The sequence below is a fragment of the Pagrus major genome, chromosome 9, assembly GCF_040436345.1.
Source record: "Pagrus major chromosome 9, Pma_NU_1.0".
In the NCBI taxonomy this organism is placed as follows: Eukaryota; Metazoa; Chordata; class Actinopteri; order Spariformes; family Sparidae; genus Pagrus; species Pagrus major.
In genome coordinates this window covers 28,723,565-28,742,996 of record NC_133223.1, presented here as the reverse complement: position 1 = coordinate 28,742,996, position 19,432 = coordinate 28,723,565, and the positions used below count along the sequence as shown (strand labels likewise).

Here is a 19,432-nt window from a genome sequence, read left to right as displayed (position 1 = left end):
CCAGCGTCATCTTTTTTATTTGGAAGGAAATCATACAGCTCTCTGGTTTCACTGTGAAAACAATTTAAGCATTTAATTTGTAGGTACAGTTGGTGAAAAGCTTTGGCTCTGCCATTTTAACCTGCAAATGCTAAGAGGTGCAGACTTTTCTGCCTCCTCGACTTAATAAGGAGGCCAATCTTACAACTATGCCGCTTTTGAGCCCAGATCAGACCTATTAGGTAACGCTGCAGTAACCCAATAGCGCTGCGCCGCTGTATGGGCTGAGCGGCGGTATGCATGGCCGGAATGTGTCCAAATACCTGAGCGGTGGCAGAAAAGAAAAAGGCGTATGGAAGGTAAGGAGCAGGAAGTGGAGGCAAACACAGGCCTCATGTGAGCCAACAGGTCCTGATGGCTTTTTCTGCCGACGCAGTTCAAACAACGCTGAACCTGTTCGACACCCACAGATCCACCTTGAAAAATCGCCTGCCATCAGCTCAGTCCTCCGCTGAGTTCATCATGGAGTAATTTGTTGCTGGTGTGCTTTTCACCCCATTGTGAATTTCCAGTGATGTATTAAACTCCTGGAAAGTGGCCAGCCTCTTAAAGCAAGGCCCTGTGGACCCCTGCCCCCCCACCCACTCACAGAGACACACCTCACCAGCTCACTTTTTTTGTCCTGGCCTGAGACACAGTCAGGAGCCTGAGGCAAGACTTTTTAGAGGGTGGGGAAGTGAGAGGTCTGACTTGCCCCCTCGGGGTAAGAATACTGCAGTTATGTAGGGGGTTAAAAAAACCCATCCATCAATGCAGTGTTACAACAGTTACCACATCACATTCTGTAACTTTACAGAAGAGAAAACATGTCTGAATGCTTAATTGATGCTCCCTTTGTGGTTAATTGCACAATATATCACTTCAAATTGGTCCTTACTCTCAAACATAAAGTGAATTCTTGGCTTGATTCTTGTCAGTGAAACGGCATCTACACACGTTCACGGTTATGACTGTGAAGAAAATATAAATCACATCGAATCATCCTGCGGCCGTGAGAAGACTTAAAATAAACAGTTGCAGACCACAAACAGCAAAGCACTTGAGCATGCAGAAGTCTTTTAGTGGCTTTTTCAAAGCTGTGGACAAGTTGAAGCCTGTAAAATGACATGTGTGCCTCTAAACTGAGGCTGCATCAGTTCCTGTTCTTCCTTATGCTCGGCCAAAGATGTTGGAATCTGATCTAGGTCAATCCAATATCAGGTGTCAGAATTAGATTAGGTGATCTGCCTTTTTTTCTTTTTCCGCTGTCCTACATTGTGAGGTTTGACTACTAGTAATTACAAGAAGGGTGTGACCTCTATTCTCAATCAAATTTGATTCAATATATTACTAAGTAATACAGTTTAGGGTCGACCCAATTGCTTCGCACCTTCGAATCAAATCAGAAATCAAATCAGGATTAGAAGAAAGGAGAGGCTGTACCGGCTGCACAAAAAGAGGCAAAAGACTTGAAGACAGCGAGAAACTGAGCTCCTCGATTGGATTTAAGTTGTCTCAAAACCTGCACACATAAAATGAATGAAGGGTTGTGACGAGTGCAAGCTTGACCCTCCATGCTCGCAACTGCTCATCACTCGCTTACTCATCAAGTTGACTTTTGAGACTTTTGGATGCCCTAATACAGTTCTTGGTACTTTTTTCAGCAATCATACTTTTCTTAATCCAACAAGGACTTGAAAATGCAAACACTTAAAGACCACGGTCAACACGCAAGTACTTGCACATTCACTTACTACTCCAAACTGGGACTTGTGGAGCGAGATGCATGGGCGAAAGAAGTAAATACGAGCATTCATATTGAGGGATTGATGGTGCGGTTGTCATTCAGAGGGTAGAGGGGTCGTCCACCCCTCAGAAGGTTGGCAGTTTGATCCCTGAACTCTGCTTTTAAATGATGCAAGATGAGGGTAATTGCAAGGTTTGTTGTAGACATTTTTCAGCGTCTACATTGTGCAAATATAAGCCTATCATCATTTCATCAGGAAGAAACCACATCCAAATCTCAGAGTTGAAAGCCAGAATTGCATATCCCAGTGAAATATGGTCTAAATGTAAATGTTTATTCAACATCTTCACATTTTTTTCCAATTAGAAAAGCCATTTTTTAAATGAGAAAATGTTCATTTGGTACATTCAAATTTTCTATAGCTAAAGATTACATGAATAGCCACATCTTGATTGTTGTCACATCAAATTAGTATGGCTCTCCTGAATGACATTTTTGGGAATTACCTGCAAATACTTGATATTACTGGGGGGGCAACACAAGTTGGTTTTGGCACCTTTTAAATGCCAAAGGGGAGCTCAATTTCTTGCTCTTTAGTCTTCTGCCTTCGAATCCTCAAAGCATTTGGGTCACCTTTACAAGACAGGAGGCTTAGTACATCAAACTACATATTAAATTATCCAAATCTTTTTTGCCTACGGGTTATTTTTAAAGTAAGTATTCAAGGAGATACAACGCAGATTCTTTCCTGACTGCATCAATGCAAACATCAGCGTGAACTGGTAAGGGCATGCCAGACTTCATCAGCTAAAACAACAGAGAACTCAAGGAAGCTTTCTAAGACCAACCCTAATTGTAACAAACGATGGGAGAAGCATTACATTTCCCTGCACTATACAAAGGAAACACATTGTATTCAGTCAAACAAGAAACTGCTGATAAACCACTAAACAACGTGGGCCTAAACCACAGACCACAGGGTTCACACACTGTATGCTTGAGTTCTCTAATCTTCCTACTTGACCCATTTTAAACAGCTGCTTCATAGCCTATTTTACTTAAACAAAAACCCACCAAGAACATACGAAGAAGGGAGTGGTCGAAGAAAAATTCCTGTTTGATTCTGTTCAGGCAGACTGAGGTTTAAAATAGAGAAGTAAAAGCAATACAAAGTCTGTAATCACTTTTTAAGCTATAGAAAGCATGTAGATAAAGAATCAGAATTTAATGCTAAAGGTTCCTGATGTATAATTTGTTTGACTTTCCAGTTTGTCACAATACTGCAATACCCTATGGGAAGATTTAGGAACAGACCCAGACAATGTGTCAGATTGGTTAGACATTTCTTCAGTTGGTTTAATGATGGTGGAATGATAATGAGTGTCTGCAGCTGAGCTGGAAACAGAATTATCCAGCAACAGAGAAACATTAAAAATGATGATTAAGCTCATCACTTTAACCTCAAATTAAAATCAAAGAAACCCAAGCCCAGTTTCCCCAGGTGATTGTACAGTTTTACTCTGACTCACTGATGTTCAGTCTGAATATATACCCTTGAGCATAATATACACCTTGACACTGGAAAGTGAGTTGGCACATTACAAGTTGCTTCTGTTTAACTTTAGAAACAGTTTTCAAGCTGGGGAAGTCCACTGAACAATGTGTGGATTATACTTAATTCAGCTCATCACTTCGGGGTAGTTAACGCTAACTAGCCAGCTGTCTGCAGATAATCAGGTCGAGGTCTTGTCAACACAAGCAGTGCAGATAAACTAGTGAGCAGACTTTCATTGTGTGCCCTGTCTGAGCTCAAAGTGATCATTAAAGTGGATGCGCCGTACTTAGTTGAAGCACCTGGTACTGACAGTCCATGCATAGCTGAATGAGATAGCATGTATCTTTTTAAATATGCATATTGGCCCACACAATATGAAGCTGTTGCAGGTCTTTCAATAGTCCTGCTCAACTGTTTTACACATGCAGGTTTAAATAAAGGCCTAGATGTGTCTGTTTTCAGACAGTATTGCTCACTTCTTGAATGTACAACAAATTTAAGTTTCCAAGATAATTTCTGAGAAGCAACATTGGTATTTATCAGATATATCTGAATTAACAATAATAAAATCAAATCTAAATCTGATATAAATCGATTTTGGACTTTGTGAATTTAAATAGAATCAGATTGAGAGGTCAGTCAATTTCCAGCCCTATTTAATTCAAGGCTTTTATTGTGAAGCATCTGCAGAAAGTGTTGAATCTGCATTGACTTCATACTATTATAGTAAATACACCTGCCTGCTTTCTGACAGCAGTTATCAGCTACAGTGTTGTTTCCCTTCAGCCAAGTGGAAACGGTTGGGGAAGCACAGCAATAGAGATGTGGACACATAATGGTGGTTAGAGGTGCTTATCTTTTTCAGCGTATCTTACTTTATTAATCAGACAACATAGCAAGAACTGGCCAGTTTTAAAGACACTAATTAAACTGCTTAAATTAGGATAAAGAAAACAGAAATTAGCATTTTTGACAAAACGCGTCTGAAAACGGAGGAGCTCAAAGGACTTGAGGACTCTACAACTTGCCTTTGCTTGTTGGCTCTAGGAGTCAAAAGGTACATTATGGTCACATTCCAAGACGTGCTCATATCTAATAAAATAGAGGCCCACCTCTTTGGCGTGCAGACTGTCCACTGACAAACTTCCCAGGCTATCAGCATTCTTAAGATTCTCCTGCCAGTCACACAGGACAATTTATTGACTGACCATCTAACAACCTTCAAGCAATGTTTCAACACAGAAAATTCAAGGTTCATAGTTCCTTACACTGCACAATGACAATCACGTCAATAAAGTGTGTTGTACATTAACAATATTTCAATAACTGTGTTTTGGCTGGAATAGGTAACTTTTCAACACCCTGAAAGACAAGGACTCAAGGATCAAACATCTTACAAAGAGGTCTGGATCCTTAGCTACAAATTGTAAAACCCAAGTCTGGGCATGTGCCTAGACATTGATTGCTCAAGCAACTATCAAATGTTGTATTCCAGACTAAGAGAAAAATTGGCAGTGCTTGCATACTGGATTTTATCTTGTACAGTGTTTTGTCAGCATCTGATGAAGACATCGAATGGACTATGAATAATTATCAACAATACAGATGGTTAAGTGGTGTTAATGAAGTGATAAAAGCTCCAGTATTTAGGATTCAGGGGCAGAAATGGAAAATAATATTAGCAGAGATGGAATACATAAACAACTGGAACTAAATTGTTGTGTTTTTTTAATTGCCTTACAATAAGCCTTTTATCAGAACAGATAAACCAAACACTGGCTCCAAAGAGGGCTTTTTACATTTTTAGCCACCATCGCAAGGGAGTTTAAGACGAGGGGTGTTAAGTTTTCTAGTGATTTCTGAGCTACATTTTGCAGTTCTTGATGCTGACAGCTGCTGAACAATGTCCATATTAGATTTTAGTTCCAGTATACAGCATTACACTGCTTTATGTTGGGGCAGCTGTATGATGTCTCAATGCAGTCAAGATTCAAAGTGAAGTCAATTTATCCTTTCTGGGCTGATGTGTGTAATTTTAACTTCCTCTAATTTTCCTAAATATTCTCAGATTAAAACCTTTTCTGTGCTTCAAACTCTGGTCTCCTCCATTTACAGTATGTTTACAACAGTTGTTTGACACAATCAAGGTTAGATTCTACCACAGAAACTTGAGAAGCACTGAAATCCTTTGAAACTTTGAATTACAAGGAAACCTTTCCTGTGAGCTTCATAGATTTGATCCTCTCTCGGGATGGAAAGAAAATGCTTCAAAAGAAGCTTTGAAAAGGTGACATTTCCAACTATATTATTCCATTTCAACTCCCTCACTCATCTGTTTCTTCTCATGGCCCATCAGATTCTCACATTCACAATGAATGCACAAATCCTACCTGCCTACACAGGTTGAAGATTTACCAAGCAGCTAAAAATGTTGGCAAAGGTGAAAATGTATATGCATAAGCCTCTCAGCAGTCAGCATAAGCCAAGAGCGAGCTTCCTTTCCATTCCCGTTGTTTCTCCTGAATGCATAAGTAAATACCATCCTCCACTGAAGACGTGGGCTTCATGTGGAAAGAATGTGCATGCAGATCTCATTTCTGCGTTAGCTTGGTTGTGCAAGGAGCAGATTGTTAGATCAGTCTGTGGGCCAGTCCCAGTCTCTTTGTCCTTTTGCTGGTTCTTTGAACCTGCTAGGCTTCACTCAAGTGTAGAGTTTCAGCTTTGCACCGCACTTCAAGAACATGTCAATGCAGATCAACACTTTGACAGTAAATCTGACCATGAAAGGAGGCTAAAACACTTCTTTTTTTGTCACAAAAGCTTCCTCTTTGGATTGGAGGGAATCATGGGCCCAAACCCTTGACATCTGCAGGAGACTGATACGAATTCCACAGGAAGGACACCACTAGAGCAAATGAAATAAAAGCAGGAGATGTGGGCTATCCTTATCCTTCCACTTATCTACCCAGCATAATTAAATTTGAAATGTCTTTTAAGTGGACAAATCACTGTGTTGGTGGTTGAATTGATGCTCAAAGTTGTCGCCATATTTGAAAGAAGCTCACACCTGAGAGCCACTACCCTGTTCTTCAGTCCGAATCCTTGTTGAGGCCTTTGCATACCATCATCCTCATCCTCAAAAATAGCATCAGAGAAGCTCATTCACTCTGCCTCTCAAAACAAAGCTCTTCAGGATCAACTGGTTCCCGTAAAATGGTGGTCTTCTTTTGAGTATCAAACTGGACCACTGACATCGTGAAATATACCTTGATGTGATCAGGATGTTTCTGCAGCTCCTTTATCGGCAGGTGAAATTATATTTTTGTCTTGTTTTCAGGATTGGATGAACCCAGTACTTTATTTTTCTTTGTTCAAGAAGTGAGATGACCACAGAAACATCTTCACTGCTCGGCGACTCAATTTCTTCATTTTCCATTTTTTTTTTATTGGATGACAGATTCAAAAATTACATAGGAAAAAAGCAGACAAAGGCCTTTACTTGGCTATCAAGTACTCACATCTAATTCACATGGATTAATCAGAAGCATAGACTTCCCTCAGATGATTCCCTCCAGTCCCGTGAAGGCAAAGTCTCATCCTCTACAGTACGAGGGGTGTCGACAGGGGCACGAACTTTTAGCTTACGAGGCACAACACCTTCAAACACCCCTTCGGCGAATAATGCCAGCTAGCTTATACTTCACCTTCAACTGACACTTTAATCCCCTGTAATGAACGGAGACAATGGCTGGAAGAGAATGACGTTATGCCTATGGCCATATCAGAGGCCCGGGGGGATACAGTAGATGACGAGAAGTAAGTGGGACAAAGAGGGCTTTCATCGACAAGACAATATCAGGGCCCTCAATTAGTACAGGCCAGACTAGGGTCCAGGGTGCCAGCATTCATTGTTCCCCCCGCTGGGCACTTTAGCACAAAAAGCCCACAGGTCATGCTCTTCCTCTGTTTCAGCTTAAGCCAGGCAAAGGCATGTTATAATCCACGTGATGGGGCTTTGGTGAGCTGGTACACCAACTTGATCTAAAACTAATGAACTCAGTGAACCAGCTAAAAAAATACTTTGACCCAATGGCCGAGATGTATGGCTTTATTTGATTTAGCTTGGCATTTCAAAAATGAAGAGCAACATAAGCACTAGGGCAGAATGATCTTTATCATACCTGCATCAATATTATGTCTCTTGCCCAAAGTAAACTCGGACAACGCTCTGCAAACTCTTCAGACAAGCAACAGGAAACATTTAGTTTCAGGGCAAAATGCAGACACACAAAATGAAACAGATAAAGATCAAAAATAAACTCTGGTTAGAGAATTTATTCGCAATACAACCTCTCCCTCTGATCTGATGAACTGTATGTGTAATACGCCAAACCAAAAAGCTACAGTTATTCTTGCCCGAAGGCATTCATAGAGCAGTGACCTTATCATGCTTTCAGAGTTTCGCAGAAGGAAGAAAAGAAGGGAGGAAACAAGAGCCGAGTGAGTGAAAACAAGCACAAAAACTGCCAAGGCCCCAGGCAAGCATGTGCCTGTATATGGGTCCTGGCACATCCAACCAACAGTGCGTACAGCTCCAGGTACAGTTGGGTCATATATTACAATCTTATACTGTATACAGACTTCTTATTAGGTTTTCTTCTCTCACTCAGGCATATAGTGCAGGTGCATTTCTGCAGCCAGCAGGCTTTACATTGGAGTCTTTACAGTGTAATCAAGTGCAAGTTCTTACTGAGGAAATGAGGTGACATGAGGCGAACTTTGGCCTTGAGATCATGACAGATTACCGACTCACTAAAGCACAATTTATGTGCTATATCTAGGTGCTAAAAGAAAATCTTAAATTTATTTTTTTGCATATCCAATTACATTTCAGAGAGCAATAAAAGAGATTAGATTTTAGCCATTTTTATATGATATCGGACAAAATTCCATTCGCAGACTTTTGATATGTTTATAAAATGACCTGTTGGTTAAAGCTGGCTGGTGCAAACAGCTAATCAACAAAAGTCAACTGACTTTTATATATGACAAAAAAAAGCATCACACAAGCCTTTTATAAGTCTTTCTATAATTGTATTGATTAAATTAGAAGCATATCGGTTCCGTCAGACGCAGAAACACAGAAAAATGCTGCCAAAATGCCTCCGTGTAGACACTAACAACAAAACAAATCAAAATGTGCCCATGTGAGAAGGAATCAGTTCACTACAGCACATTGCCACATGAAAGTCTGCTGAACCCTTCACTATTTTGCAGTATGTCCAATTACCCTCTTGCATTCTTAGCATCTATTCTGCTTTTAACTGGGGTGGACAGGAAACTCAAGGTTACAAAAACTTTACGCAGCCAAGCCTATTACCAAGCCCAAATAATAAGCTTATAAACTGGCCTTGTGAAACCACAGGGTTCTGTTGAACATGGCACAAAGTTTCATGGGATGTTTCAGCAAGTCAAGTGGCCGCAGAGGGAGGAATCTGACTGCAGAGCTTTTCAGCCAATCTCTCCGTCCGATAATGCCACTGTATCAGCAGACGAATGGCCCCACAAATCTTTCACTGGACCTCTAAATATCTAACGTCCCCATGGTTGGCCTATGCTCCTCCTCTCTCAACCTCTCAATGGATGGCACTGTGCCACCTGGCCCATAACAACCACCCAGTGAATAGAGGGCACCCTTCATGGCCTGAGAGCTCATGATTCACACAACAATTAGCAGCTTCCAAGTTACAAGCAACCGAGGCATTCACTTTGTTAGAAATCCGGTCTTCTGCAGTTTTGGAATGTAACTAAGTACATTTACTCAAGTACTATTCTTAAGTATTCATTATTTACTTAAGTATTCGGTATTAATTATAGACCTTTTTCACAGCAGCCATATTGACATGAAAACGAAGATAAACACAAGTTTAATTAAAGACAATTAATGAAGGTTCCATTCCATTTAGTGTACTGGAGACTTTCTAGTGAGCCAGCATGCACAATAGCAGCACTTCGACTCTGTTTGACTTGAATGGAACAGAATCTTAATAAAGGATCATTGGTAACACCTGTGTTTACCCAACTGTTCAATGCCAAAATGGCTGCTGTGTAAAAGGTCTATTTGGTTAAGTATTACGTTTTTAGCCTGGGAATTAGATGAATCTGTCATCTCATGTTTTATTTGCTCTGGCAGATGCATCTGGCCCCCCTCCATATTGTTTACTTAATACGGTGCCAAAGCTTAGTTGACATAAAAACATGATCAGCTTATGAAACAGATCACATTGTTGAAGATTAAACCAGCGGCTTCCAACCATTTTAACGTCTAACCTAAAAAAAGTGTATAGCTGGGGCTTCTTGTCACATTTCAGACATCTGTGATAACTGTTTAGAGCTCAATGAGGTCAAATTATTCAATATTTTACAGAAAAATCAAAGATTAGAGACAAAAAATCAATACAGATTTGTGCAACAAAGCTTTAATTTTCTTCTTTCCACGATGATATATCTAATGATTATGGGCTCAACCCCTGGTTGGGAACCGCTGGACTTGATCCCATTGTTTCCACATGTGAAATAGCAAAATGCTAATTGCACATTGATTCCTTGGTCCTAATAATGGGATCAAATCAGTCGCAGGGACTTTAACTTTTGAAATTTAAAGCTAATGTAGCTTAGAACTTTTACTCATAAGTATTTTTACATTTTTACACTTTTACGCATCCGAGTCTTCTTCCACCACTTCTTTTCTGTCTCACTATACTGTCAAGCAGGATAACGGGATGTTTTCACAAAGATTCTCAGCGATGCATGAAAGTTGATGTCAAGAGGTACTTAACTTCAGGACAAACAGACACGTTTATGAGGCTGAATGAACAAGAATAGGTAGCAGCTAACAACAGAAACTGACATTCTACCTCTCTTTTCTTTCTCCACATCTTTTTATATTTATGTCCACCACCCAAGATTACATCCTATACCAAGTGCACCTGGACAGTTTACCTCTCAGTGTCTGACAGGTACAGCAAAGGCAGGCAATGTCATGGAATCCCATACCTCACCCAAAGTCCCACTTCCAGCAAGACCATACGAAAGTGAAGGACAGAGGTACAGGACTCAGCAAATCCCTCTTTTGTCACAGGAGCTCTGGGTTTGATGGTAATCTCCCGTCCCATGGGATTCTCCTCAGTTCACACCCCCATGGTGTGAGATTTGTGAGGGGCTAAGTGCCTACAGACATGGAAGCTCTTGAAGGACGGGTGAATGAGTGGAATTCAAGGATGCCTTGAAAAGCGGCCTGAACATCAGGAGAGTCAATCAGAAGATAAGAAGACGTGGAGTGCTAAAAGAGGGATATAACGACAAAGTGAGGTTTCGAAACGCACAATGGCATTCCCGAGAGGGGCCTCATGAAATGCTGAATGGTCTATTCATTCATTAAAAAAATGCACTGGGTGGTAGCCGGTGCTTGTATTAACAGCGCTCACATCTTGACAGTTAAAATATGCTTATTTCAGGTCTTAATCTGCAGCGTGCCTTTGAAATCATGTCAGAGGATCGCATTGTAACAGTAGACATGAAGTGATCTATATACCCTCGGTCACTCCGAATCAGTCGCAGTTCATGGAGAGTGAAAAGCTTATGGTATAGATTTCTTAGGACAAGAGAATGTAAATGGGTGGAGGGGGGGTCTCTGGTTTCATGCCTCCCTGTGTTCTGCAGGCTGTCAGTGAGGACAAGCGAACACTCCCTAAAGCTGGAGACAGGGACAAAGTGCCAGGTAGACGGATCCGGTTTCCTTTGCAACAACCAAATACGGCTTTGTGGTGGAAAAATCTGCACCTGGTGGCCATGGAAACCAGTGTTCACCCAGGCTGCAGCCTACAGTGCTGACAAACTCACCGCTGAGAGTAGAAGGCACCCTGCCTTAAAATTTAACAGTTTATTAAGAGGCTTTTGGTGCTTGACATGTCTATAACAACGCTACGTATTTAACGTTACAGTTCACTTCTGCAACTGCTGCTATGTTCACCCATGACAGATATCAGTGTGGGGTTTGTCGATGCTGGAGCTCGGTAGCTTGCTTCAACATGCTGAAGTCTGTTAGTACTGGGGATGCAAATCAACTGTTCCAGCCACTGACTTGATCTATGCTCCATGCAAAATCAGAGAAGGCTACATAAAGAGGTTAAAAGAACAGATAAAGTAAACACTGATTTACCTGAATGACAAACTAAATAAAAAGATAAAGACTTAACACTGGCGCAACAAAATCCAACCCATACCGAGGCTAATAAATGGCTAAAATGTAATAATATCAGTTTGTTAGTTTTTGTATTTTAATCAAATACATACTAGTATTTTATATTTTATTTTGACATATTTGATAAGCAAGTGTTGGTAACATACATACATTTTGATGTATTTGTGCCCAGATTGTCATTTTCAAATCGGTTAAATTCTAGACGCCGTTTAATCGATTAAATTAAGCATTACCATCCCAAGTTAGAATAACTGCAACAACCCTTATGTTTCAATTTGTTTCAATAAATTTAAATTTTTGAAATTTTCATTAATTTATGAAAAAGCCAATATCTTGTGAAAATGTCCAGTTCACGAGTCATTATTTTCGTTTAAATGTTTAACATTTTATATGAATACATTCATACGTGACTGACTTTTGTCACACGTGGATTAGAATTTCCACATGTAGAAACAAACATTTTAATACATTTTCTGATATAATAAGGTTATTTTCACATGTTAACTAGAGTGAAAATAATGTCACGTGTGAACTGGACATTTTAACGTGTGAATGGAAGTTTCCACGTAAGGAATTTATAGAATAATACGCGATTGGCTAATTTCACATGTAGAAACAATGGAATCAAAATATGAATAAGTTATCTCGCAGTGGACAAGGTTCTGTTTCACTTTTGAAAGTGTTGGTGATACCTTCCCATCTTGCTCTATGTTCAGATCTTTACAACTGAACCTTCATATACTGTAGTCCTGTTATTTGCAGAGAAGGATTCACACCTTCCACTAACTGTTAGTTCGATTACGGCTGGGAAAGACAAGCGAGTAAGTGAGGGTTTCACGGCAAACAGGAAAGAGGTGCTGAGAGGTAAGAGGGCACTCAGTGTGCCATTAGTGCTGGAGATGGTTGGGTGTACAGAGCAAGTGGCCCTACAAATCCTCTTCTCTTGGAACACAGGCAGTAATTATGGTGTCGCACTGTATTTTGCCGCTGTCAACCCTGCATTTTGACATCAGGGACAGCATGAGAGAACAGCCGAGCGCACCTGAAACACTGAGTGGTAGGAGCACATAAAAATACAAATAACAGCTGTCAGCTACATTCAAAAGGATGCTCTGCCCTGGAAAGCAAAATGATAGGGGATCGCAAATACAGACAAATACTGAGCAAAGGACTGAGGTCAGTTTTTTGCTAGTGATTACCTTCAAATCTGATTCAAGACATCAGCTGACACTCGGTTAAGTTTTCTCAAACACTTCCAAAGTCAAACATTTGGGCTTAGATTCTCTTCTCCTTCAGAATTACTACAAAACAAGCACTAATCAGAGTCCAAAAGTCCTTATAATCAGGTCATGTGGTAATAGCAAACAGGCATAATGGGCTTTTAAATTATTCATGCTGTGCATCGGCCAAACTGATGCATTGCAAATGAATACAGCAAGCAGAAGCCTGCTTTATTATTATAAATCTACCGCTAATGCTCAGTGTTTTCCCTCAGTTTGATCAGGTGTCTGGCAGATAATGTGATCCTGGGACTGCGGCCAAATTCACTTCCTCCTTCCTTTGACAGAAAACAAATCAATTGTGAACTCAGTAGGTTTAGGATCAAATAGCTCTTTCTTTCAGTGAAGATCCAATTCAGAGGCAACATGTTGCTGATGGGTCAAACGTGATATACCCAGGTAGGTTTATCTGGGTGGTGCACAGAATATTTTAAAAGGTGCAATATGTAAGAATATCAGTTGCAAACACTCAGAAATTTAAATTATCAACAGAACAGTTTTGACATTATGTAGTTTATGTACTGTGTTGCAAAGATATACACTTAAATTAGCACGCTAACCAGCTAATCCCCGGCCCGTCCCAGTTCAAACATTATGACTCTCCTGGTTCTCCCAGTCCCAACTGCTAGCTGCACAGCTAACTGAGCTAACTAGCGAACAGCAATCGTGGGGTGTGCACAATCTCTTGTAAAATCTAAAGAATCTAAAGAATTTAAAAGGTAACATCTTTTGAAGTAATGGCTCAAAGTTGGTAGATAAGAATCATGAAAGGTAAAAAGCGACCGTCACATCTACTTTACATTTCCAATGTGTACATACACCCTTAATTCAAACAGCGTGCCTGGTGACGCAGGGCCGACTCTCAAACTGGGCCATGTTTTTCTATGTCCGGCACAGATATACAACTCTTCAGATTCCCTACAGGATCCAGATGGGCTGAATTAAGTAATCAAAGCAGGATGCGACCACCGTGGTTTTCTTACAAAAACACATCCACATTAGAGTAAACCGCACCACCTCTTGATTTCCTTTCCAGTCTCGTTCATAAGTGTGTCACTCATATAGAGACACTTTTCTCTCCTGGTCTCAAACAGCTGTTCCACGTTATGGTGTGGTCCTGCTACACTGACACAGACAGAGATGTCCTTACAAAACCCTGTTGTGGTCGTCTTTGTGCAACAAAAAAACAGCTACGTATGGACTCTCAAGTGTTTTTACAGCAAAGCATCGAACGGGATTTTAAGAGAAACCTGAAACCTCAGACTCAAACTATCAGCGGAGAGCTCGTATCTGACTTGCATCCTGTTGATTGACAGACAAAAGAAGGTTGCTGCACTGGCACGAGTAACAGCATAAATACATAAAGGAAGTGTCAATCTCTTGTGATTTTTTCAAAAAAAAGAGGCCAGACAGGGAGGTACAGACAAACACTTGACATCTTGAATGACCCCCACCCACAAACCTCACACACATGTAAGCCAACACTGAAAGTCACACACTCAAAGATATAAACCATCGTTCCTAGATGAGCTTTAACGACCTTTTAAATGCTGCTGGTTGACACGGTATAACCAAACAATGTCAGATGGAACCTCCATGCCTTGATGCGAGGGACCTCCAGAGACGTCGATCATGAATAAGTAGGTTTACTGACTAGAAAATCCCGGGATTAGACATCACAAGGTTCACTGACTCAACAGAATCTGTGCACAGTCGTTCCAGTTATTTTACTTGAGAGTTACAATGATCCTAACAGGGACAGCACTCTAATAGTCGGTCAGCACAGACAACCTGACTTTCATTATTGGAGGGGTGGACTTTAACAAATTACTGTAAATGGTGTCTATTAAGGAATTAAGGTTTGTCCGTGTCCTACATTGAGATTATGTGTAGAATCACATGTGTTTTAAGTAAATTGCTTTACCTGTAGTGAGTCAAATACATCTGAGGATATTTGATTTCATCTTTAAATGCCCCTTCATTTGTATGTATCAACTAGAATGACACTCGTAGAGCGCACACCTCTGCCAAGGCCCAACAGTCCCCTTTCATTTTCACTCATTAATACCAGCCACCTAATACTAACATTTCTGGATCCACGCCAAAAGTTAATGAGGTCTATTCTGGGTCGAGACCCATCCAACATTTAAGTTTCGTGGAAATCCATTTAGTAGTTTTTTGTGTAATCCTGCTGACAAACCAACCAACCGACGGACACAGGTGAAAACATGACCTCCTTGGTGGAGGTAATAACAATATAGCCACACTTATATACAATGTATTAATGGGAAAGACTTTTAACATCTATTATCAATTCAAAAAGGCAAAAAAATATGGAAAGACACTTAAGACAGAGCTCATCCAACGTAAACCTGGATTAACTTTGTGGTCATTAAATAAAGAATGTCACGTTTAATTAAAAGCTGCTATTCTTTGCCAACCATCTGGACTATTGCTACAAAATAATCGGGCCCAGGTGGGGCATCCTGTTGGCACACTGGACTAAAACACAAAGTGTACGTGACACCGTAATGTGTCAGGTTTGAACTCAAGTCAAGGACCTTCCCTTTTCCTTTGTATGTGTCTCCAAATTTCCTGTCAGTTTCTCTGCTTTCTAAAAATGTGTTAGGAAGACTGCAAACACATGACAGAATAATGAAGAGATTCTACAAAATAAAAGAGCTGTTGCTTCATACTTGTACTAGCACTTCTACTCAAAGTGTCTTGCCTTATCTGAAGTCCCTTCAAAGTCACAAAGGTCACCACTGTTGAGCTTAAAACAGTCCATTAACACAGCAAACTGAAGTTTGTCCTAGTTTGAATCATGTGTTACCATGAAAACCAAAGAAAAGAAGCAAAGCAAATGGATCAAAATTGAACTCTACAGAGCAAAATTGATTTTTTTGCAGCTGCGGACAGTAAACGAGAAAAAAAAAAACAGGAAAGTTCAAATCGCCATTCTCGGGACACATCTGAGGTCTGGAAGCAGATGTTTTCCGGCAAATCCTGCAACTTTACGTGACGTGTCAACACATGTTTGTCAAACGGAGCTCCGCTTCAGACCTGCTATTCCATCGTCATATATCATTATAACCCGAGCGTCACCAACTACAGCTGGAAGCTGCAGAACCACTGTCAAAAAGCTGCAACTAATCTCAGTAATACTCAAATGTAAGGATATTCTTTACGCTTTTGGGCCAAATACAGTAGTGTAGGGATTTTAACATATGTTTTGTTATCCTTTCCCAGCACACTGAAAAGCCTGTCATCATGTCCCTTCAGTGAAAAGGAGAAAACCCCAAGCCAGCTGTGATTTTTTAATGTGGCATCTAATTCAGCCATTAAAAGGCACGGTGGGGTGTCCCCCCTGCAGCCGGTCCCCTCCCCCCGCCTCGTCCTGCTCCCCCCTCGGGCAAAACCACGCTGGGTGCATGTCAAAGATCACATGACAATAGGGATTCCTGACCCAGCCAGGGACTGGGAATGAATCAGACCTAATTCAACCATGTCGCAAGGCAGCCAAAGGCACTGCTCTTGAGACGGAGCGGCCAGGCCTTTTTTTTTTCAACCTGGACACACACAGACTGGACAGCATTCCTGTGAAAATGTCAGTGTTTGAGTGTTACTTGCAATATCTTTTAACTTGTTCTGATCTCCACTGAAGTTAAAGATGGAGTATAATCAAAATCAGGGAGAGGAGAACAAAAAAAGGAGGCAGATGAATGGCAAAATGCAAACAGTGTTTGATCAAACTTGCAGCAGACGGGTTGGGTTTTTACACAAAAGACAATACAGTGAGTTCAAAGAGTCGACACACAAAAGAGCGCCTTCTCCCAAAGCCCCCTTAAAATACTACATCGAGCTAGTGATGACCACAGCCGATCAAATATTAATCAGTGTCCTCTCAGTTTCCTCCTCTGCCTATCATCTGACAGCTCCACACTTCTCCAACTCAACGTTTACCAAATTAAACGCAGGACGTTAGAGAGGTCCGAAGATAAATTATTCAGCAGCAGAAGAGAGTTCTTTCACGCCGTGGCCTCGACTAGCCCGTTTACACCCATTACAGCAAAAATCGCCTCTTTGTCCAACAGCTGGAAGGACACATGATTTCTGCTTGTGCTTACAGTATTCTGACTAACAGGTCACGACACAGGAGGGAAGCGTGAGGAAACAAGCATCTTTCAGGGCTTTGATGCAGCCGCCGCAAGCGACAGTTGTGTGGTCAGACACAGAGCAAGACGCAGGACAAACAAAGGAGGAATGCAGGTTTCTGAGCAGACCGCAGACTTTGGACTTGAGGAAAAAGCCAGTAAACAGACCCAAAGCCACTTTGACCTTGTGAGAATTGACAAACTGGCTGGTTTTTTTTTTAATCAGTGAATCATCAAGAATGTGTCGCCATCGCCCACTTTGAGGCACAGTTATATGAAGCATGAAAGGGTGCCAAAGGAAATACAGCATGAAGTAAACGCCATGCTCCACATCATAACTAAATGTTGCTGCAACTTTCTCAGGAAAAGTTAAACATCTCAGTGCTTATTGTGTAAACTGGCAACACACACACACACACACACACACACACACACACACACACACACACACTGGCTTGCAGGTCTTACAGTCTGAATCATCACTCATTCATAGGTTACAGATCCAACTCTGCAACAATTACTCCAGTCAGATGGCTGCTAAATTGAGCAGATAATTTCCAGAAGCTTCCCAAAACAGAGTATTTTCTCAATGAAGCCAGTGTTTAAATGCTTTTATTGTGAAGGAGACGCGTATGGGACTAGATAAGACTAGTTAACACAAGTTAGCACACAAGCAACGTTATGGATGATGCAAAGGTTATATAAGAAAGCATAAAGCATGTCACCACAGTCCATGTTCCCAGTGTTGGGTCTTACCTGGCCATTGCGATGCAGCAGGGCAGACGAGAATAAGGACGCAGCACAGAAGGCGCTCCAGCCATGAGGAACACCTGCAGAGGTAGCAAGCAATCATTCACAAACTTCATCGCTTCAGTAGAAGAAGCTGCACAAAAAAAGTTGTCAAGAAAAAAACACAAAAGTACCTCATCTTCATCTCTTCTTTTCACCGACACCGAGGGGGGAAATCTACATGGACTTTTCGGGGAGGAAAAAAAAAGTAGTGTTCACAGTTCCCGTTGGTCCAGCGGCACCGCGGCACCGCAGCAGCATGCGGGGAGAACAGCTGATGGGGACGCAGCGCGAGCGCTCTGCTGGAAACAGAAGAAGAAGAAAGGAAGAAGAAGAAGAAGAAGAAGAAGTGAGGAGCGCGAGAGAGAGGTGACCTGCAGGAGTTCACATCAGGGACTTCCGCCAGGTCCTAAAAGGGGACACATTCCTCAGACTGTCCGGATACACCCGTGTCATCTAAAAACATACAACAATAATTATAATGATAATAATAATAATAATAATAATAATAATAATAATAATAATAATAATAATGTTCTTTAGGATTTTGCGCAAAAAGCTTTACAAATGTTTAAATCTTTATTTTTTATTTTTTTTGGTGCAAAACTTTTATTTTCCTTTACCCATAACGCATTAAAGGGTAACTCCACCAATTTAACTCAGTAATGTGGTACTCAGTACTGGTCTGGGAGTGCTAAATATGTGAAAAAAAAGGTATTGAAAAGTTTGTATGAAAGCTGCATGTTGCATTGTGGGTAATGTAGGCGCCAGGTCTGGAATAGAAGGAAGATTGCGTGGAATAAAAAAGCGATATCTCTGGTTCTGACATATCAGTTTTGATCATAGTAGCCTGCTTTAAAAAAAAAAAGGCGCCTACATTACCCAGAATGCAACTTAGAAGTGTGTGACAACACTGGAGGGGACATTGTTTTTATTGTGTGAGGCACTTTGTATTTCTTTGCTGTATGAAAAGTGCTCCACAAATAAAGTTTGACTGATTGATTTATCAGATTACATGCAGCTTCTGCTGGAGACACAAAAGGCTTTATACTACTTTTTCTTCACCCCCAAGACCTGCGAACATACTTCCACATGTGAAATTTGTGGAGTTACCCTTTAAGTAGACTACAGCTTGTGTTTCCTGCCACAAACCTAACAAACCCGAGGTTACGTCCCTCTGCTGACAGACGCTGAAGTGGATGTGAATAGTTGAAAAACTGCAGCATGAGCTGTGTAAACTGAAGGTTTCCACCGGAAAATCTTCTGTCATTCATGCAAAGTTTACACTGTCACTTTACCTCCTCGAGATGTAGTGTGCTCACAAGAAGGGACTTGACAAGATAATGACCACATGAAGTCTCAGTGAAGCCGTATTTACTTTGGTTTATCCTGGTATGAGGTAAGAGAGAGGTGAGACCTCCAAGAGGAAGACACGCTTCTTTTGGCTATGTATATAGAAATACAATATCATTCCTACTGAGTGAGTTATTACTTTAAAGACTTAAAATAATAATTTCTGCATTACAAGACTCACCATACTTGCCAAGTTTGCCTTGCATCATCTGTTTAAAGTGAAACCTACAACATCACTTAGTTTGACAGCACACTGAGCCAAAAATAAAAAAA

The 19,432-nt window shown here is 40.9% G+C and overlaps 1 protein-coding gene across 1 annotated transcript in view; it reads right to left on the bottom strand.

Annotated features, from left to right (window-relative positions):
• col18a1a (collagen type XVIII alpha 1 chain a) overlaps positions 1–18,070 on the bottom strand; it is an 88,394-nt gene extending 70,324 nt beyond the window's left edge. Inside the window, exons 1-2 of the mRNA XM_073474124.1 lie at positions 17,941–18,070; positions 17,774–17,847 (exon numbers count right to left, since the gene is read on the bottom strand). Coding sequence (XP_073330225.1) covers positions 17,774–17,847; positions 17,941–17,951 — 85 coding nt within the window. The 5' untranslated portion in view covers positions 17,952–18,070. The remainder of the gene's footprint in view (positions 1–17,773; positions 17,848–17,940) is intronic.
• Between the last annotated feature and the right edge of the window lie 1,362 nt (positions 18,071–19,432).